General features: G+C 33.8%; 1 protein-coding gene across 9 annotated transcripts; it reads right to left on the bottom strand.

The window, feature by feature from the left end:
• Positions 1–5,309: 5,309 nt before the first annotated feature.
• On the bottom strand, positions 5,310–17,930 carry LOC132168622 (probable leucine-rich repeat receptor-like serine/threonine-protein kinase At3g14840). 9 transcript variants are annotated; one of them, XM_059579615.1, is made up of 24 exons: positions 17,800–17,930; positions 16,889–17,072; positions 15,216–15,287; positions 15,058–15,126; positions 14,907–14,978; positions 14,734–14,805; positions 14,556–14,627; positions 14,371–14,442; positions 14,225–14,296; positions 14,059–14,130; positions 13,889–13,960; positions 12,975–13,040; positions 11,153–11,212; positions 10,991–11,056; positions 10,875–10,910; positions 10,737–10,777; positions 10,072–10,442; positions 9,798–9,996; positions 9,240–9,371; positions 7,765–7,883; positions 7,365–7,575; positions 6,997–7,234; positions 6,203–6,353; positions 5,310–5,918 (listed from the first exon to the last, which is right to left on the bottom strand). In XM_059579615.1, the coding sequence occupies exons 1-24, from the start codon at positions 17,909–17,911 to the stop codon at positions 5,535–5,537; spliced, it is 3,015 nt and encodes a 1,004-aa protein (XP_059435598.1). In that variant the 5' UTR covers positions 17,912–17,930; the 3' UTR covers positions 5,310–5,534. The 9 variants fall into 9 exon arrangements, with proteins under 9 accessions (XP_059435598.1, XP_059435599.1, XP_059435600.1 ...); XM_059579616.1 differs by having other exon boundaries at positions 14,059–14,127; XM_059579617.1 differs by lacking the exon at positions 13,889–13,960.
• Between the last annotated feature and the right edge of the window lie 4,646 nt (positions 17,931–22,576).

Here is a 22,576-nt window from a genome sequence, read left to right as displayed (position 1 = left end):
AATTAGAAGAAGAAATTAGTTTTCAGGTTCTAACAAGAAAAACAAATAATGGTTACTATTCTTACATTAGCTTCAGGTATGGTAGCTTCGCCAGAGCTGGTGGAAGTACACCAGAAAGATCCTGCCCTTTAAGAAATCTGTATGAAAATGATATTTACAGGTTACCCATAATCCCAATCAAATGTGCAACTTTCAAAAATATGACCTTGAATATGAATAATCGTAAAAACTAACTTCCCACAAACAACAAATGTATTAATTTTATGTTCTTACATATATTTCTGTTTTGACCCATTTCATATTCATTCCCTTATTCAACACGATTTCTTATTCTCCAAGGTACTGTACTATCAAAAACTATAGTTCAGAGTTCTAGCCATCATTAAATTCTCCAACATACCCATTGAATCCCCTTGACGGTTTAATTCATGGTGTTGTTATGGATCTGGTTTCCACATCGGTGTGGCAGCCATTGCAGCTAACCTCAAAGAAACCAGAATTCTAATGCTTTGGTAACCGAAACGTATTACGGGTCATACTCGAAGAATTCCGATAGGCCTGTCCGCCTGTTGTAGCCGGCCGGCTAAAGAAACTGTGAGCTCTCTCTCTCTCTCTTCGCCGACAGAGAAATGCTAGACTACTGATGATGTCATCGTTTTTTTTTTTTTTTTTTTTTTTTTTCAATTAAAATTGACGTGCCTTTTAAAATTACAATTAAATTAATTGTAATTTTAAAAGGCACTTCAATTTTAAGTGAACATAGTCACATAAGGGTAACGCTTATCATTACTTGTAATGTTATAAGTGCTAATAAATTTTCTCACTTTTTTATTTTCAAATGTGACGTGGTTGAATTAGAATTTAATAATGATTTATTTCAAATTTAATGATGATTTTAAATGACACATCACTTTTAAAGATTAAAGAGAGACAAAGGTCTTATTTATAATATTACTTGTCGACAACCTACTGCCAACAACCTTTACCACCAAAAAGTGAGAAAAGATTGAGAGAGAAACAAGTAATATTTTACATTACCCTTATATCACCCTAAAGGTGATGTGAAGTGGTCCGTGTACTGCTATCACTCTCATTTCCTCGTATCTTTCAATTCTAAGACTATAAAAGCGCAAATAATTGCTAATCGCTATTTATGTAATAACATGCAGGTATATATGTGAATGCGGTTAATAATTGGATCCGCCTAATTCACTAAAACAACTTCATTTGTTAGTGATGAATGTCATTATTTTTTGAATTGTATCAGCCTAATTCACTAAAACAATGTCATTTGTTAGTGATGAATGTCATTATTTTTTGAATTGTCATCATAAATAAAATATTAAGAATTAACCCAAGCATAGAAATTAATCGACCCTTTATTTGGTCCTAAATATCAAGTGAAAGGGGATAGCTTACATGTTTTCTACGTGGCAAACACCTCCAGGGTAAGAGCCATTGCAAACGACACTATTGTTGTACAACGGCGTTGACTCCATCATTTGTGTCGTCCAGCTAGAGCTTGTGTCGTTGATGCATGGGTCTATGTTGAAATTCCAGTCTTTTTTCCCTTATTGCCCACCTATTTCCCTCAGGGCTTCCACTGCACCATCAATATTCCTTACAAAGTTATTGAAAACTTACTTTATGCAAAATAATAGAGAATATGTAATAAAATACCATTTTTAATATACTAGTTTTTAATTTGACCCTCTAATATCTGACTGAACTAGCAAATAGTAGTTATTCATTTTTTATTTTTTTATTGGAGAATGTTAGCTTGTTCTAGGAGTCTCTTACAAATTGATCATGATAATCTGCACAATTTTACAAACTGACGTGACAATTCACATTTTAAGTTGACATGGTTAGTATTATGTGAGATTGTAGCTAGCCTCTATTTATAGAATCTTTCGAGGGTGCTATAGACTATAGTGCTCGGTCAATCAAGCCATTTTTTCGTCGCATTACTGGATGGCTACCAAGTCTTAGTTGATAGTGTTTGAGTACCCTCAATTGACCAAGCCTTCATGACTCGCATTTAATGCCAGTTAAATCAAGTCAAATCAAAGGCAAGCTCGATTGATTGAGTACGTGCTCACTGAGTCGACCAGGATTAGAATTTTTCCTGCCAAAACTCCAAGTTGCCACGTGCCTTGTCTAAGTTGATCCAGCATATTGTTCGGTCGATCAAGCCCATTGCCGGAGCTCCCTAAATTTACGTTCCTATCTCTCATGGATCCTTCCGTTCTTAATTGATAGGGTGATATTATGTTCATGGTAGTAATTCGTGCGTAACTTGAGCTATAAATCTTGGAATCGCGCATAAGACCCTAATATGAAAACCTCTCTTGGGTGTGCACACCATTGTCATTGAGCTATCTCAAGCTTAAAATCCATCATTTGCTCCTCCAAAACCCTGTTTTAAGTAAGCCTTATGATCCAACAGTTTGTTTAATATATTAACACGAGGATAAGGTCTTAATATATGGAAGAAAAATTTAGTGTGTATATATATATATATAAAGAGGCCCATCATGTTGAATTTTTAACTTTATGAGGGTGAATGACGGAAAACTCGATTTGGACCTTTATTATGATACCATGTTAAATTACTATTTATAATAAGAATTTACCATCTCTTTTTACTTAGAAAAAGAAAAAAAGAAAAAAGAAAAAAAGAAAGAAAACTTTACAACTGTAATATTTAGAGTGTCCTACGTTACAAACACTAACACTTACGCATGGATCATCCATTCCTTGCACTACACATGCATGTAATGAACTCCACATGTAATTCGCCCTTCTTTTGAAACCTCCTTAATGTGTCGGCAAGAGAAGGACGGATTAGTTAGGTTTCTTGGCAGCAGGTTATTCTTCGAATTGTTAGCTCGAATAAGGAATGTACCGAATAAAGTCAATTTCTTATATTTATTGTCTAAATAGATAAAAAAATAATAATAATAATAGATAGTTATGCCCTCCACACCATAGATTAAGGTTCGAATTTCTTTACTCAGAGTGAGGGACATTTTATTTTTTGATATGTTCGCATAAAGAGAGGAAAATGGGATAAAAGGATTCGAACCAATAATTTTTATTTCATGAAACATGATCTTCAGTTAGTTGAACTACTTATTAAAAATGAGTGAGGGACAATTTAAGTTTTCAGCGTTTTCTAATTAATAGTTACTGATATAAAAATACATGGAATGGGACAATTATTAATTTGAGGCCCCATGTGCTATAGATCGTACTAGTGGTACTTTTTCTCTTATGGCCAACATATCCGTAGGGTCTATCTATAGAACCATAAAAATCAGTGTAGAAGTACAATCACCTTTATAAAAGATCGAAAATCCTTCCATGCATGGGTTGTTGAAAATCAATGAACCACGTGATCAGAAACTCCCTGCCTCCCTTTTTATTTGCTTGCTGAAAATTCCAATCACTCTTTTCCCTATTTTAATTTTCTCATTATCATTTAACTGTTTTTTTTTTTTTTTTTTTTTTTAAATTTTTTTTAAGTATATATCATTTAATAAATATTGATTTAACATGGTATCATTAAAACAAAAAATCTGGATTTAAATTTTGTTTTTGTCATTTACATTTTATTTTAATTAAATATTTCACGTATTATAATTTATTTATTAAAGAGATAATTAGTAATTTAACTCAACAGATTTCCTTGACTCCCAGTGATAGCCAAAATTGGCACAGCAAATTCATCATCTTTGCCCTTACACAGACCCAGTTCTTGAAAAGAGGTAAATTTTGATGATTGATTCAACACCATGTGCTGGACCATGTGAGTTACGAATCATGAGTCCCACTGATAGCTAAAATTGGCGCAGCAAATTCATCATCTTTTACCCTTATACAGACCCAGTTCTTGAAAATGGGTAAATTTGATAATTGATTCAACACCATGTGATGGACCATGGGAGTCATGTGACTCTCGAGTAGCAGAGAGGATCTAAATGAATGAAAGGAAATGGGCCAAATGAATGATACGGCCTTATAAAATTAATGGCTAATAGTTAAGGGGGTAAGCATCGAATCGAAAATGGCACAATCAAGAGTTACAATGTTGTTGTATTGTGGGTTTGCCCATCCCTTTGTTGTATTTTGTTATCTCGTAATTATATATTTCCCTTTCCCCGTTATTGCTTTGAAGAAAAAGAAAAAAAAAAAGATATAAAAAAATGATTAAGCTTGACTCAAGCTCGACTTGATTATAATTAAACAGACCGTTCATGAACACGAAATTATAATTGATTATTAAATGATACAAGCTCGTATAAACTCGGCTTGGTTAACGTTCATAATATATTAGTCTTAGTTTGAAAGAAAATTTTGTCCATTCATTAATTTGCAAGCGCATTGGCTGATAGCACATTAACAAAGACCAATCAATGCCTTGATAAAGAGAGAAATGTTAAAAATCACGTCTCTATTTCACTCTCATTTAATGGGCTGAGGTGACATTGTTCATCAACTATTGGATCAACTCTCAAAAAATGAAGAATACAAAAGAGACAAGAATACAAACTACTTTTTTGCTAGGGCAAGATGACGGCTGGTCTCTCTATTTTCCTTTCACACAGTAACAACAACCTTATTGTTTGTCTCTCTTGTTCTGTCTCCAAACCAAGAAGAAAAAAACACTAGTGGCTTCTTTGATTCTCTTGTGCAGTGCACTGCGTTACGTAACATATGAGAGGCCCTCTTTTATAAGAGCACTAAGTTGGCACAAGTCTCCTAATACAACTTGGTCAAGAAATACAATCATAGAGAGAATCTTTGACCCATTTCGAAATTTAATCTAAGTGAGTTATTGGGTGCAGGAACCCATTAGGGCCATTACTTTGTATAAGGCTGACATGAATCTCTACCTGCTCATGTACTCTCTCTGATTTTTCTTCGCAAGAAGAGAACGTTTGAGAAAGGTTGCTCATGAATATGTAGTTTTGTTTCTTTAGAGCCATATCAAGTCCATTGCTATACTGAACTCAAAACAATATTTTCTCTTTATAAACTGTTTAAAAATTACTCTCTAAATTTTCGAAGGAAAAAAAAAAAAAAAATTCACTTTAACGTTCTCTAGTCTTACAGAATAATGTTACATACTACACTTCCACTTCACTGGCATGATGTGCACTAGCAGAGCCCCTCAGTTCTTGGCACTATGACATTAATTAGCCAAGTGAAAAAGGGACAAAAGAGTGTGATGGGGTGTAGCATATAGTATCCATTTCTAATTAAAGAGAATACGCTTTATGCAAACACTATTTATAAATCTTCACTTCAGTACAGCATATTCTCTTATTCAGAATTCAACAATGGGTAAAACAACAAAGCTATGTACTCTTTCCCATGGTCATCCCATAGGCCCAACCAAATCCCTGCAGAAGTACTATGGACTAAAACCACTCAGCTGTTCATTTAACTCTTGAATTTGGTGAAGCAAATGCGGTTTAGTTATTAGAAAAAAAGTATTTAGCATGGTTGGTGGCAATATTATACTGGCATTACTGAGAATCAAGATTAACTGGATAGATATCCTGGCCAGATGTAGAAGAAGATCCAACCCATGTCGCAACTGATGAATGTATAAGGCTCTCTGTTCCACTTGAGCTCATTGGTACTGGTTGGAGTTGGTCAAACTGGTGTCTTAAGGCACTAAACCCCATTTCATCGCCATATATACTCGGATCCATGGTGACTTCATCAACAATGGTTTGGCCTTCTAACATGCTTACTACTGCAGACATTGTGGGTCTAAGTGCTGGTGATGGATTAGTGCATAAGAGAGCAACTTTGATCATTCTACTAGCTTCCTCCTTGTTTAACTCTGAACCCAACTTTGGATCCACCAGCTCCATTATATTACCCTTTCTTTGTAGAACAAGCGCCTATAATAAGTTTAGAAATGAGAATGAGAATGAAAAGTAGCAAATCAACATAAGAGAATAAGCGGCCATACTCACAGAGAAAATAAAATACATGTCAAAATGCTGAACTCAAGTGTGAAGTGATCAAATCAAACAATTTCAACATATGTTAGTTTATTTTGCTGGTTGAGTCTAGAGTAACATATCATCAGATGACCAAATTGAGTGGAAAAGGACAAAGAAGTAGCCAGGCCTCTAAACGTTATTTATAGACGCATATAATAAAAGAAACAAATCAATCTTACCCAATCTAGAAGGCATACATAATTCTCATTTGGTCGATATTTCATGTTGTTTTTCCCAGCAACAATTTCCAATGTAACAACCCCAAAGCTATAGACATCTGCTTTATAGGTTAAATAACCCCATAATGCATATTCTGGCGCCATGTATCCTCTGCAAATGAAGATTATATTACGACTTAGATTACTAGTATGCATAGATAGGAAAGAAAAAAAAGATCACTAGTAGGAAGCTCTGATATTTCATATTCAACAAAGTCTAGCGTCAAGAGATACTTTAGTACCAAATCATATTTTATTTGCACTCAACGTGCAATTATGCAATCAATATGGCTACTAGGATTAAGTGGTAATTTCATTATGTTAAAGATACATAATTTTTTTGTCGGTGGGAAAGAAGAACATTTCATTACCTTTCCAACTTGCAAGTTACTAGAACGTGTTTCATGTTTAGACAAGTTGCAAAGGTAGAATACTGGTTGATAATTGATGTAGCTATGAACTCTGTAAGTATGGTTGAGTTGCAAATATAAACAGCTGACATATCAAAATCCAATCAAATACTTAATCCAGGACGTCTATAGTACATTCCATATATAAAGTTTTCTAATATGCAGACTTTCATTGCTGCCATATTCAGATTTACTTTCAGGGCAGCATCTCATAGAGACATAAAGATCAATTGATGTCTGTTCCTTTTTATCTCATACTAAATAACTTGGGAGGCCAAAAGAAACGGAGGAACAGAATCACAAAAAGACTCCATATTGAAGGAAAGAAGGAAAAAGGTAACTCACATTGTTCCAGCAACTCGGGTGCTGATATGGGTGTTTCCCTCTTCATCAAGCTTGGCCAAACCAAAGTCGGAAATCTTTGGGTTTAGGTCCCTATCCAGTAGCACATTGGTAGTTTTGATGTCTCTATGAACAACTTTTATTGTTGATTCCTCATGCAAGAAAGCCAGACCTCTCGCTATGCCAACACATATTTTCTGCCTTGTTGGCCAATCCAAGTTTAAGCAATATTCCTCTGGACCTACATATTTTGTAGATAGTCCAATGGGGAACTCATAAACTTAGTTCTTATTATAGTTTATTCACAGTGTTCATTACTTATCCATTCTACAGTAAACATAAAAATACTAAAGTGAAAACATTAAGCTTACCAAACAAAGCACGTGCCAGGCTATTGTTTTCCATGTATTCATATACTAAGAACAATTGATTTCCTTCAATACAACATCCATACAATCTAACAAGATTTGGGTGCTGTAAAGCAGATATCATGCCAATTTCATTCACAAATTCACGATTTCCTTGCTTTGATTTCGAAGAAAGTTGCTTAACAGCAATTATAGTACCATCTAAAAGTATACCCTGCATTAAAAATATGCATCTTCAGGTATGCAAATAGGTTTTCCTGAAAGTTTCTGTTACCAATATGAAAGAAAACAAATAGGAAATATACATGCAAAATCTTCAAAAAAAAAAAAAAAAAAAAAAAAAAAGAACAAAGAAGAGAATAAAAGAGGGAAATAAAGAAAGGAACATGAAATCTAGATTGACCTTGTAGACAGATCCAAAACCACCTTCCCCAATTTTATTTGCAGCTTCAAAGTTGTTAGTGGCAGCCCTGATCTGTTTGAAGGTAAAGAAACCGGTTTGTAGATCCAATCCTTTCAATTCTGTCAAAAGAATTGAGCTTAAGATGTTTGACTGAATCTTACAAAATAGTTAGACTTCTTAATTTTGTATCCGAGTGCCTCTAGAGTATTAGATGATTTGAGAGAATGATACCAAGAATTGAAACTAAAAGACACTAATTCCAGTTATTATGCGTAAGCTCAATCTTTATGAGATTCTGTGGATGTGTTAACAACAAATAAACTCTTAAGACTGTTCGAATTAGCAGTACACGCACAACTAAAAATATCAACAAAAAATAAGAAGCAAGAATTAAGATTCAAGACATAAGAATTTAACTTAGTTCAGCAAGATTATCTACCTAAATACGCAGCAATAAAGATATTCTTCTTCAATTGTATCAAGGAAAAATATAATAAGACTCTCTCCCTCTCTGTCCTTATGAAACCTCAAACTACTTCTAGGATACAATGTGTGTAATCATATTAACATAAGCTTTGTGTAATACTAATCCTATCCTAAGGACATAATACACTATGAACGTCAAAATGAACAATCACTCTATCTTGCTTGACGCCAAATTCAGCAAACAATCTTTTCAACCAAATAGCTTCTTTAAATGCATGTGTAGTTGGCATGTACTCTGTTTTTCTTCCAGATTGACTCCAATAGTAGTCAACGTACTGACAAGGGCATTGAACTCATTGAGATGCTTCTGAAATGGGAAACTCTTTTACATTCTCAGATTGTACATGTTTCTCCTATGATGAATCTGGTTTGACATTGATTTTCCTTCAAAATATTACACAACTTATCCCAAATGCCTTTCACAGTCTTTTCCTCTGCCACGTTAAACATAACTGGATACGCAATCCTACCAAAGAAGGCATTATAATTTCTAGTCCTAAAACTACTGGGTTTCCAACAAAGTCAATTATGATTTTCCTCTCCCATACTTTACATAGTCTAATCCTAAGATATACAGTCAAGTAGTGTACTTAGAAGAAGAAGAAGAAGATACACAGTCAAGTAGGGAGATTGAACTATCTAATCATTGCTCAATTTACTCTAGTAAACTTTGCCATCACCCTAATTCCATACTGTGTTAAAATGCAACAAAAAACAAGTATTATAAAGATTGGTTCATATCCTTTGGAATCATGTCCCTGCTTTTCATGGTTCCACTAATTTTGGATTACTGATTCTTCATCTAGGCGTATATATAAAAGAAAAAAAAGAAAAAAAAAGAAAAGAAAGATTTATTAGAAGTCTGAAATAGAGTACTGAGCCCTTCAAATGCAATACAAATGTTCTGGATACTCAATTAGTTGGAGAAAATGATTTTTTTATTTCTTTTTATATCCTTTCTACATCAAGATTTGCATGGTACTTATTACCTTTTTCTCTTGATAATCTGCGACCAAAACAGCCCTTCCACCAAAGAATGCATAAAATGATAGAAACAACACATAGTGAAAAAACTACAGCTCCAACCGCAATGTTCTTCTTCCACTTGCTAGGTCTGAAATCTATATGAAAAGAAAAATTTCCAAGAAGATTTATTGTAAGATTGCATTCCACTCTGTGTTGTATACAAAGGCACACATTTATGTGATCAATCTGGAACAAGATATCATATATAAGATGTTACAGAGATTCAACCTATGTCAAGGAAAAGAAAAATCAAAAGGCAAAAATCTGGATTGTAGCTCCATCAAATTGAAAAGTAATCTTTCTTTTCTTTTCTTTTTAAGTCTAATTTTGCATCCACTAATTATGGTACTGCTTCTACTATATTTGCTATTCATCTAATCTTAATCAATCTGCTCTACAAAATAAGTTGATAATAAAGATCATGAAATGCAGATAAACAAGAGAGAGAGAGAAGAAATAACATGTCAACTAGAAAGACAAAAAAAAAAAAAAATGAATACAGAACCAACTACGCTACTTACTAGCCTCCACAGAGATGGCAGATATAAGAGGACCATATATTCCTCTTTTTGGAGTAGCTGTTGTCCCTTTCCCAGCCCAATGAAAGCGAATCTCTAAACTTTTATTAATAACTGAAACTGCTGTAAAGTTAATAATGACTGCAGTATCAACCCCTTTTGCTTCCTTTACAATATCAAAATCCTTCCGCTTCAGTTCCCTCTGGAACATATTAAGTAATCAAATCAAATCATCTTCAATAAATATGGAGTGCATAATGAATTATGTGATTAGTACCTGTACATAAACATCAAATATTCGTCTTCCAAGACCATAAAAAGATTTGTTGCCTCTCAATACAATCTCTGCAAAGTGAAGTCTCACAGTATATTTTCCATTTGCTAAGCACTGCACATAATATGTGTGAGAAAGGGGAGAGATGCGTGCATTCATGTACAATTTGTAGTCATGCATTCTAAGTACAGATACATTATTTGTTGTATAGTTTTTGATATCAGCTTTCTGAAAGTGTCCAGTGCTACTAAATCCCCAGTTATCTCCCGCTTCGTAAAATCTTGATGGACCTCCAAGATCTGTATCCCCTACATAACTTATGCTTCCAATATTTGCACTGCTTCCACCACAATTAATGTGCAATGAATAGTAATCTGCACAGAAACAGCAGCATTGTTAGTGGTGTTATCATACAAGCTAATACAATGGAGCAAAAAATAATGTTAAATGTTTTATTATTAATTTTTTAATATGTGGACATTTAACTGACTTTTTCCACCATTGAAATTATCAAAGAAGAGGTTCCTGTTAAATCACCAATTATCCCAAAAGCTTAAGTTGACAGGAAGAAGTAAATTTAATCATTTAATTTATACTTTAACAGTTCCAACAAATTTGAAGCACATACCTAAAATATAAATTCAAACAGATGTGTAAATGTATATTACCTTGTGAACATGGTTTGTCCTCTGGGCATACACCAAGCGTTCTTGATTAGTGTAGAACAGAAAGTAGGGTTAGGTTCTGTACAATTAAAGTATAAAAATTGACTGACACTTAAAAATGTTAATGAATCATAAGCTTACGAGTTTTCCTGTCCATGGAAGCTTTTGAACAAATTCCTGATGATGACAAACAAGTTTTTCCAAAGATTTGAAGGTCAAAGAGCTAAACAAAGGAAGAATAAAAAGAATATACTTACAGGCCTGTTCCTGTACAAGTATCTTGAGGACTTCGAGTAAGATTATTGTAAGAAAGATCTATGCTCCTGAAATGAAATACGTTCATTTCATGTAATTTCTCTTCATCGAAGTAAAGAAAATAGAAAATTGTAAATAAAAGGTCAATCTTACAAAAACTGTACCTTTTACTGTTCCTGATCCAGTTTGGAATACTCCCATTAAGCAAGTTACTTGTTAGATACCTGATCAGTAAGCAACATAATCACATTGTTGTCAAACCTGTTTGAAAATTTTCGGGAAGTGTTGGCTTTAGAAGCTTATCTCAATCTGGAATTGGAGTAGTTGGATGTTAAGACAGCTTTCCTTCATGGTGGTTTGGAAGAGAAAATTTACATGGAACAACTAGAAGGGTTCAAGTAACTTGAGACGAAGCATCTTGTCTGTAAATTGAAGTCGTTTTATGGGCTAAAGCATTTTCTTCTCCATGACAACAGTAAAAAAAGTTTGACTCCTGTATGATTCAGATTGATTATAATTGTTGTGAGGATGATTGTTGTGTCTAGGTTAAGGCCCTTGAAGATGGTTCTCATATTTTTCTATTCCTCTATATGGATGATAAGCTGATTGCTGCTAAGAGCATGTGTGAGGTTGACAAGCTGAAATCTTTGTTACAAAAGTAGTTTGATATGAAAGATTTGGGCATTTCTAGGAAGACTCGTGGTATGGAGATTCGCAGGGACATGGAGGCCAAAAAATTCTGGTTGTCTCAGAAAAATTATGTCAAGAAGTTGATAGAGAAGTTTAGTATGGAGAATGTTAAACACGTAAGTGCACCATTGGCGAATCACATTAGGTTATCCATTAGTACATGCCCAAAGATAAGAGGAAAAAATTGAAGGTATGTCAAAGGCTCCATGTGCTAGAGCAATAGGATGTTTGATGGATGTGATGGTCTGTATTAGGTCTGATTTGGCTCATGCAGTTAGCATGGTTAGCAAGTACATGGCAAATCTAGGAAGAAAGCGGTCAAGTAGATTTTCAGGTACTTAAGGGATACGACAGACCATGAAATTATTTATGTTTGTAAGGCGACAGGGCTGTATTTTCAGTTATGGGATTTGTAAATGTACATTATGCAAGTGATTTGGATGATAGGAGGTCTAGTACATGTTATGTTTTCTCACTAGCAGATGGGCGTATTTGTTGGAGATCCATGCTACAATCCCTAGTAGCAATGTCTACTACAGAAGCTTTGCAGTGGCTGAAGCTACTATACTAAAGAAGCGTTGTGGTTAAAGGGGCTAGTCAAAGAGCTTGGTATAAAGCAAGGTGGAGTTCAGATGGATTGTGACAGTTAGAGTGTCAGTTACTTGGCAAAGCACCAACTGTATCATGCAAGACTAAAGCATATTGATATAAGGTTTCACAAGATACGCAAGCTTATTGTTTCAGGTGAAGTGATACTTGAGAAAATTCACACTTCTGAAAATGTACTTAATATGTTGACAAAGTCTGTCACAACAGCTGAGTTCAAGCACTATTCGAACTTGATCGATGTTTATTGATGCTAGAAAGAATACATTCCCCAACCTATTGGTTCTGAGTGGAGGCATAAGAATTTGACATCTGCTAAGGGGCTGAATATTCGCCAAGGTTGAGATTGTTAGAGATGATGGCTCATATTCTGGATGAGGAAGTAAGATTGGTCTCTAGTACAAAGGCCTCATGGGCGGACCGAAGTGTGATAAGGGTAGGGTTTTAATAGGGGACGACATATATAAGTTGAGACCCTATTCTTTGTTGATATAGTGAAAAATTAGCAGCTTGCTCCTATGGACATAGGCACACTCCACTTAAATTCCGTGTGTATTATTTTCTTTACTTTTCACTAAATAGCATAGTTTCGACAATCCCTAACATTTCCTAATGAATCAAAAAATCTGCAAGGCCTCCTATGCATCTTAACATACACGGTTGTTTCTCTCTTAAATCTACATAGCTTACGTGTTCATCAACGTTAGACCTTCAAATTCTGGAATTTGTTTTTCCAATCTGTTGAAACTGAGATCCCTGCAAGTATATAGCAAGAAAGATGTCATGGAACAGATTTTTTCAATGACAAGTTAACTGAATATGGCAAACAAGATAACAATGTCAAAAATGTGGTGATATATAAACTATAGGCATAAGTAATTCAGAAATATAGAATAGAAAATTCATATACTTAAATCAATGGCCAAGGATGCAACTTAAAAGAGTATCTATTTGAATTTTTTTAATTGATAACCTAAGTTCCTCCATTTTTTTTTTTTTCTGATAATTAAGTTTAATTAAAGCAAAACCAGAGAATACAAACAGAATACAGGGGAAGCAGAGCAAACAGCTCCCTAATCCCTCGGCAAGAAACTACCTCCACTGTTCTTTCAATCCAACAAAGAGGATGCTGCACAGACTAGATCAATAAAAAGGAGCATATCCAGACTATATTTATGTGGTAATATGGCTGATGCTGTGGCTCAAAAGAGTCAGTATCTTTCTCTCCAATCCCTCTCTTCATATGGAATGCCTCAACAATGGTTTGCGCTTACTTTACTAGATCTAGAGAGAGAATTTTACATAAATAACACATAAAATTTGAGACTTTTAAGTGGATTAAAGTCCACAAGTAATCAACTTGAAGTAAATTTATATTTTGTCATTTTATGCCTAATAACAAGAGGGTATAATATATATTTTCATTAATTTTGAGATGTGAATACATGCATCACCTAACAAAAGAAATTTTTTTAAGAAAAAAAAGAAAAGAAAAGAAAAGAAAACCCATGTTTCTCAATGCATGTATGAATGTGTTAACAATGTAATAATCTCAGAATAGGGATAATAAAAGGGAATATTTCCATGAGGAGAAACACATTTACAATTTTTTAAGTATTTTCATATTTGCTATATATCCAGGGATTTCTCCAGAGATGTTACAGCTGCTCAATGTCCTGCAATATAAATTGAGTTTGTATAATTACAATTTCTGAAAAGTGCATGTCAAATTATTCTAATTCTATAGCATTTTACGGTCACAAGAATGACTCACAATTCCCCCATGTGTTTCATGTTCATTAAGGGTGGAAAATCTGAACCTTCACCGAGCAGGTCACTGATTCTTCTGTATGGAATTGCATAATTAAGAAATTATTGCTAATTATGTTTAATCACAATGTTGCAACTAAAGAACTATTCACATTAAAGGTTTAACTCACAGTTCAGTTAGATTTTTCAAGACAGATATGCTAGAAGGGATTGGCCCTTTGAGACCGCTACCTTGGATCTCTCTGTCAAATGATGATACATCCTAAAACCTTTACATCAAGGAGATTTAGAATGCATAACAGGAAAGCACACTTACAATTTCTCAAGTTGCTTCCAACTTTGGAAAAAATCTGGCATCTTTCCTGTGAAGTTGTTACTGCTAATCCTACTGCATTAGGCCAAAAATGAAAGAAATCAAATGACATAAAACATGAGGATTTTTCTAGGAGAATTCTAATGTTATCATAAGTAAAGCAGTGTAAAAGGTTGTAAACTCTTAACAATTGTCTTAATTTGGTTAGCCGGGCGAGAGCCGGGGGCAACTCCCCTGTGAGATTGTTAGCACTAAGAAAGCTGCAGACACCAAAAGTGTGATTAAGCAAATCATTGAGAAGGTAGAAATGACTACTCAAATGTGATATGAAAAGTCATATATAAAAGACAAGAAAGAAATACTGACATATCCTCCAAGTTCAACAAATTCCCAAGCCCAGGTGGGACAGTTCCAGAAAACTGATTGTTCTCTATGCTCCTGAGTATATGATGCCATTCAAAATTAAAGCAAGCTACACCAAACAAACATAATTTTACTGTAAATAATCAGTGAGGAAGAAAGATGCAATAAGAGCATACAGATATTGAAGAGTGGTCATTTTTCCCAAGTGGTTTGGAATTGGTCCTGATAAGTTGTTCACAGCGATGGACCTGCAGTGAGTTCATCTCATTCCATTAAGAATGAGCATTTATTGGCAAAACCTTGGACTTGAACTGAGGAGTCACTTACATACGTTCCAACTGCATAGTAGCCCATTCATGTGGTATATTACCACTGAGGTAGTTGCGAGCGAGATCACTACAACCAAGAAGAAATTTTGCAATTAGAAGCATAAATCATTTATCATGTGCTGAAAATTAAAACAAAACAATGTTTACTCTTCTTACATTATCTTAAGGTACTTTAGCTTCACCAGAGCTGGTGGGAGTATACCATCAAGATCCTGCCCTGTAAGTGTTCTGCAAGTAAACCATAAGCCAATCAAAGTTGGAACTTTTGTAAGTATGAACTTGCAGCATAGATTACAATACTAAAAGGGACTAGCACTCTAGTTTGAGCACCCTCACCAGAACCTACATCTTGGTATCAATTACATCATTCCTTCCTCATTGATCATCACTGCACATGATCAAAAGTCTGGTGACAGCTACTGCTCATCAAGTGGTTAATTATTGTTCTGCATATATATTTCTATATTATAGCACCTCAAACTATCACTCTATTTATAATTTGGCTATCCAATTATCAATTTGCTCGATTATAAATTGTACTTATGAACTATGGGTAAGCAAATCAACCGCCTCACTCACACCCACAAACCCAAATCACAGACCCGCAATCCAAACACGCAAAGACCATACCGGGCTCCACATCCATGCAATTCCCTAATCAGTTCAATTCACAGTGTTGTTGATCGATCTGGGTTTCGTTGTGGGAACAAAAATCCTGGGGCTTTCTTGTCTCTCAATTTCACCCCATCAGCCTCTGTAACACGTTGTACAAAATCATCTCCAAAATTTTGGCCTTTCCCTTGAAACCATTCCTCCCAAATCTCATCTCTACCGTTCAACCTGCCTTAAACGCGAGCAGGAATATACAAAATAATTCCATCTTCGTCCACGAACTCTTCCATACTTTGAAAAACGAAAAAGGTTAGGAAATGTTTGATAGCCATCAAATTCGACATGTATAAGGCTTTTGACAGGATATATAGAGTCGTCTTTCATCCTGTGCATCCTCAATAGAATAGAATGGGGCTCCCCGTTTGGAAAATTTGAGCCCAACAGAGGCCTCCGACAAGGAGATCCTCTGCCCCCATTTTTCTTGGTGCTGATATTCTCTCGTCTTTTCCTTCCTGAGGAATCCCTAGGTAACAACAAAGGTTTCAGAATCTCCCACACCATCAATCATCTCCTTTTTTCTGATGGCCTGATCCAAATGAAGGGGGGAAGCACATGGGACCCTCCTGGCTGTTTTCAACCCTCTTATCAAGAGGCGAAACTTTCATGCTCACAATCCTACTCATTGGGCCACTACCACCAGATTTTTTTTGACACCATTTCCAATTCTTTGTTCCCTCTGTGGATGGTGGGAAAGATTCCCGCCATATCATGTATTAAGTAGGGCTGGCAGAATAAGTTGGTACCTCGTGTTAACCCGTCATCCTGATAAACCTAAACCAAAATATAACTCGTTTAATTAAACGGGTCAAACCTATAATCTTAAACAAAATCTTTAAGTGACAAACGAGACCTCTTTAATCCGTTTGACCTAATGCAACATGACCCATTTCAACTCACTTCAACATGTATTTATTATATATATATATAAAATATATATATATATAATTTCATAAACGGGTTAAGCGAGCCAGCCTGTTTATGCCAACCTCTAACTTTATAATTTTGTGTAAAAAATTATCACCCTAGTATTATGCTTGTGTGTGTTAGTTTGCTCTTGTGTTTCTTCTCTTTGTTTTCCCCTGTTTGTATCTCAATTCTCAACTAGGAAAAAAAAAAAGAAAAATTAACAGTAGGAACTAAATATCAAGGGAGCTTACATGTTTTCTACGTGGCAAGCACCTCCAGGGTAGGAGCAATTGCACCAGACAATATTGGTGTAAACTGACTCCTCCGATTTTGGTGGCGCCGGTGTGAGCCAACTTGTGTCATTAATGCATGGGTCTATCTCCATCTTCCAGTCTGTCTTTCCTAATTGTTGAGCTATTTCACCAAGGGCTTCAACTGCACACATCAACAGTATCAAAGTTCATCATTTTCACTGGTAGCGTTTAGGGTTTGCAAAATAACAGGATTCACTATAATTGTAGATTCACAAATTACGAAATCTAGTCAATTTAGACATTAAAACGTTTGAAAAATAATATATATTAAAAAGGTAACATATTACAGTTAAGAATTAAGAATATTTGATCAGGTTTTTACTCTTTATGTTATAAATAACTCTTCTTTTTGTTTTCTGAAGAAGAAGCGTCTTTATAAATAGCATTTTCTAAGCGACCTAAAAAGATATCTTCATCACTAATTATCACCCGATGTACCCCAATCTGATTTGAATATCACCGATTGGTGCTAGCCGGTGGTGTTGTAATGATGTTACATAATATATAGTATGTTGAATACATTATGACATTAGCGGTGAATACAATATGACATTAACGTCAGCCCAAAAAGAGTATTTTTTGATGAAGGATTGTTTAAAAATATTTGTCAACAAAATATTTAGCTTCTTCAATTTTCATATATGTATGGAATTGACATTATTTATTTTAGAATTTAATTTTGATAAAGTAATTGTTTTAAAAATGAAAACATGGCCCAAGCTCCCAGCTGTACTAAACGCTTCATTAGGCTGAGGCCTTAATTAATTTATAGATATCTTCCATTTCCACCAACCTGAAATGAAGGAAAAGTTTACAGATGGAAAGAAGAAGAACAAAAGCGTCCTCACCTTCATCATCAGGAGTAGGGCCTAGACGGCCTGCTTGTGCTTCCATGCACAAAAGCAAGAAGATGAGTACCACAAAGCCAATATAAGGAACAACTCTTGCCATCATCATCATCTTCTCCACTGATCATAAGGCTTTGCAATGCTGCATAGAACATATATATATATATATAAGGGACCCTTTACATTTATGAGGCACATATTATTGCTTACTAAATCAATTATTTTATGTTCCTTGGGGGACCCTACACATTTGTGAGGTACGGGATTTTTTTTTTTTTTTTTTATTTAGTTTTTTTAAAAAGAAGGAAAAGTTTACATATTTATCCAGGTAGAAATTAAGAAGAAGAACAAAAGTCTCCTCACACGGCCTGCTTGTGCTTCCATGCACAAAAGCAATAAGATGAGTACAACAAAGCCAATATAATGAACAACTACTCTTGCCATCATCATCATCGGTCTCCTCTACGAGCTTCTCTTGCAAATTAAGCTGCTTAGAAAATGTGATATATATATATATACTGACTTATTTATTTATTTTTTTCTATTCGATATTACTAAGGACGAAAGGGGTGCTGAATTATTTATTTGACGTTACTTAAGGGACCCTTCACACTTATGGACTGTTGCTTCAGTTCGTAGGGCACATGCATGTCTCAACAGGACAAATTTCCCCCATACATAAATGTGGCTGTATTCTTTTGCAAGTGGTGTGCAAGGAAAATGGATGAGCTATAAATCAATGTTGTCGTACTCTCAGACCAAGGGACCTTCACACTTATGAGGTACAGAGTTATGGACTATATATTCGGCTGTCGGCTGTATGATTCATAATTATAATTTTATTTTGTCTTGAGGACTACAATATTATATTCTTATATTTTACTGAAAGTTAAAACTTCATTCGTTATCCAAAATTCATATGATTGTGCCACACTGATACAACATAAAAAGATATTCTTTTGAATTAAGTTCAATTCAAGTTTACAAGATTATTAAAATGCAAATTAATGTCGAGTGATAGTCCACGTAATATTTATCACGTTTACAAATAAGCGGAATAGTCCTCAATCATGACACTTACTATGTTATAGGCCACGTTGGTGACACTTCTTTTTATAAATTAATTCAATAATGCAACTTTGAAATTAATACAACCTCTTCATGAACCTAGAATTTATTTGAAAGACATTATATCCTATTTTAATTTTCCTATTAATAAGCATCCACAACAACACATTTCATCTTGTTATAGTAGATGAAGGATATATATATATATAAACATTTTCTTTTCTTTTCTAGCTGATTGCATGACGATACTCCTGCAAAAAAAGAAAAAAGAAGAAAGTTGAAAGATCTACGTACAAGTACTAATTACATCTTACTCTTAAATCTTAATATATCATCATAAAAAGTTTTAACTTTTTTTCTTTAATCTAATTAAATAAATAGTTTTCATGAATTACCTTTTATAATATCTTTTAAACTACCATCAAATCAAGCTGGTTTTAGAAGTATTTTGTTGTTCTCAAAGTGATATTGAAAAAGTCTCTCTTGTTTAATGTTTTGTGAATAATAATTGCTCAAAATATCTAGGAAATCATTTTTCAAGAAATTATTTTCTGTTGAAAATATTTTACGACGGAAACCATTTTACGTCGAAAAAGTGTGCCTAAGTAAAATCTTCTCCAGTTAATCAATGATATTTTCAGCAATTATTAACTAAAGTCTAGTACTAGATATATATTTTGAGCAATTATTATTCATCTAGCAAGACGTTTACTTTCTTTTTTTTTGGCTTAAGAATGCAGTGCACAAGGGTGTAGAAATTAGAATAGCCATATGAATGAAGACATTCCAAGTCAATGCGTCAACGGTGATGTCCAATTAATCTCTCAACGACTTTAAGAAAATAGGTGTGAGAATACGACCACGTACATTTATGTTGGAATTATTTCTATACTCGTAAATAAAGTGTTTTGCACTCTTCAATAGAAAACAAATATCTCAATTTGAAACATTAAAAAAATAATATAACACTTTACAGTAAATAATTTCACTTCTTCAAACAAAATACCTATTGATAAATCTACTAAATCCACCGTCTTGAAATTAATTTCACATAACTTTCATAAAAGTATAATAAACTCTAAAAATAATATTAGTAGAATGATGTCATCGATATGGGTGGGGTACACTTGATGGCGACACCTTGATGGATACTAATGCCCAGAATGAGCAAGAGAAATACTACATTCTAAAAAATAATTCTCCAAAATTTGCTCCCCAAATAATGCGTTTAGACAAGCTCAAGTAATATCATGTGTAACAATCTTTTAAATCCAAGTTATTATTTGATAATAGTCCAAAAGCACAAGAATCAAAGTACCATTTAATCCAAAAATAATGGGTAAAAGCATTCCAAATATACTTACCAAAATTTATTAGCCAAAATAAATTACATTTCTCTATTTAAACTATCAGCTTTTTTAAACCACTCCCAGCAGCCTCACAATTTTAGTTATCTACTTTCATTATTCTATTTAAATATTATTTTACAATTTTTTTATTATTTCTTTAACATTGATATTGTTGAGTGTTTTATTTTTTCCTAACGGTCATATTTCTAAATATTTGTCTTTTTTAATGGTCATATTTTTAAATATTTGTCTTATCATAACAGTCATATTTGTGAATTTTATCATAACGGACAACGGTCATATATTTGTCTTTTCCTAATGCTAGTATTTTTATTTATTTTTTATTTTTTCCTAACGGCCATCCAACACAAGAATCAAAGTACCATTTAACATAAAAAGCAAGAACATGATAAAAATATACTTAATTTTGAAATGTAACATACTACAATTTTAATACATGTCATTTTTCAAATGTTTTAACTAAATGAACGGCCTAAATTCTATAATTTAAGAATCTATACTTTACTTACAAATCGTGATCCAAGTCTATCATTCCTCATTTGATAAATGACATAAGTTGTGGGGCTCCTTTAGCCAAGACTAGTAGATATTCAATGGAAATGGGATCCTCTCCATTTCAAGGATCTTTCTCCTTATTCAATGATTTATTCAATGATAGGTTGCTTTCGAACCTAACAAAAGGGCATATTTATTAAGGAATTCGTTGGTGCAGTTGATGAAAGCGCTTCATAAGAATTAAGGAACATGTTAGGAGATAAAGCGATTATGGAGTTTGAGTATATTAATATACATAGTTGAACACTACTCTAACCGAAAAGGTTACGCTAATGGGCTAAGTTTTGCTTAAGTATATTAACTACTCTTTTCTTTTATATTTTCTCAATGTGAGACTCAATACTTACAATAATCTTTCCCTCACTTGTGAGTACTCTCACTCGCTTGTAGGTCTTTTTACATTTTCAAGAGTGTCTCTTGTCATGAGTTGTGGAAGCGGACACAATTCCAAACCCGACGGAGTGGAGATAAAGAAGTTATGGAGTTTTTACTAATAGTACATTATTATACATAGTTGAACATCACTCTAGCCTCAAAGCCTAAGTTAATGGGCTCAGGTCTACTTTGGTATATTAACTATTATTTTCTTTTATATTTTCTCAATGTGAAACTCAACATTCACAATAGAAAATTGATAGGCTTGCTCATCAGTTCCTCTCTCTATAAATGAAAGAAAGAATTACAAAAATAAAGAAATAAGAATTACAAAAAGAAAGAAAGAAGTATTCTTCTTTTTAAACTTAAATGTAGAGAAGTTGTTTTTATGTTTAAAATTTATTTTATAGATATGATAAATATATTATCATATTATTAGAATATTTTATTCCTGTCAATAAAATTTAGAGAATCTTGGTCCAATTTAAGGATTAATAACCAAAATAGTAATACTAGAAGTCTTTTTTATGTCCCTTTTGTATCTCTCCAAAATTGATGTAACTTACAATCACCATTAGATTTGTATAGATCACTATTTAATTTTGATTCAATAATAATTTTAAAAGCCACATTAATTTTGAAACGACACAAGAGGGATATAGGAATGACATTTAGCTTTAGTCAGACCAACAACCCCATAAAACTCAAGACAAGGAATTTATGTCTAAAACTTTAAAGGAAAAATGCAAAATTAGTCAGTGTGATTACTTCGATTTACAATAAAATTTATGTGCTATAATAATGTTTGAAGAGCTCTCTATGTTATGCACACATAACAAATAAATCTATGCACCCAACTTCTGTCTAATTTTTTGACAAAAATCCTAAAAATGCTACATCAGTATCAATCAGATTATGACACGTGTCACCCATAAGACGTATTTGTTATTTAATGGTTTTTGTAAAAAGATTAGACGAAAGTTACGTGAAGAGACTTATTTGTTATTTTTGTATACCACATGAGCTCTTAATACATTTTTATTTTCGGAGAGCTTATTGCAAATCGGTGTTATCTCTACAAATTAAAAGTGGCAGATTTAATGATCCTCAATCTTTAAGGTTTGGGTTGAAAGAAACATCTCTTAGTTGTTTGATCAAAATTTGGTTGATACGATCTTCAAAATTCACATTTCTCAGTGCTCTACTGACGATAAAATGTTTTGGGTGCCAGATAGTAAGGGCGTTTTTACTATAAAATCTGCTAATAATCTTCTGATTCAGGAGGGCTCCACCGCTAGCTAATGAATTGTCACTATTCCAAGTTTCTTTGGTGTGAATCTCCTTGGCCTCTCCACTCCTATCTTTTTGTTGCTTCTGACATTATGGATTTAATTAGAATTATTTTGTGG

Source organism: Corylus avellana, chromosome ca2 (assembly GCF_901000735.1).
Source record: "Corylus avellana chromosome ca2, CavTom2PMs-1.0".
In the NCBI taxonomy this organism is placed as follows: Eukaryota; Viridiplantae; Streptophyta; class Magnoliopsida; order Fagales; family Betulaceae; genus Corylus; species Corylus avellana.
This window is presented reverse-complemented; position numbering and strand designations above follow the sequence as displayed.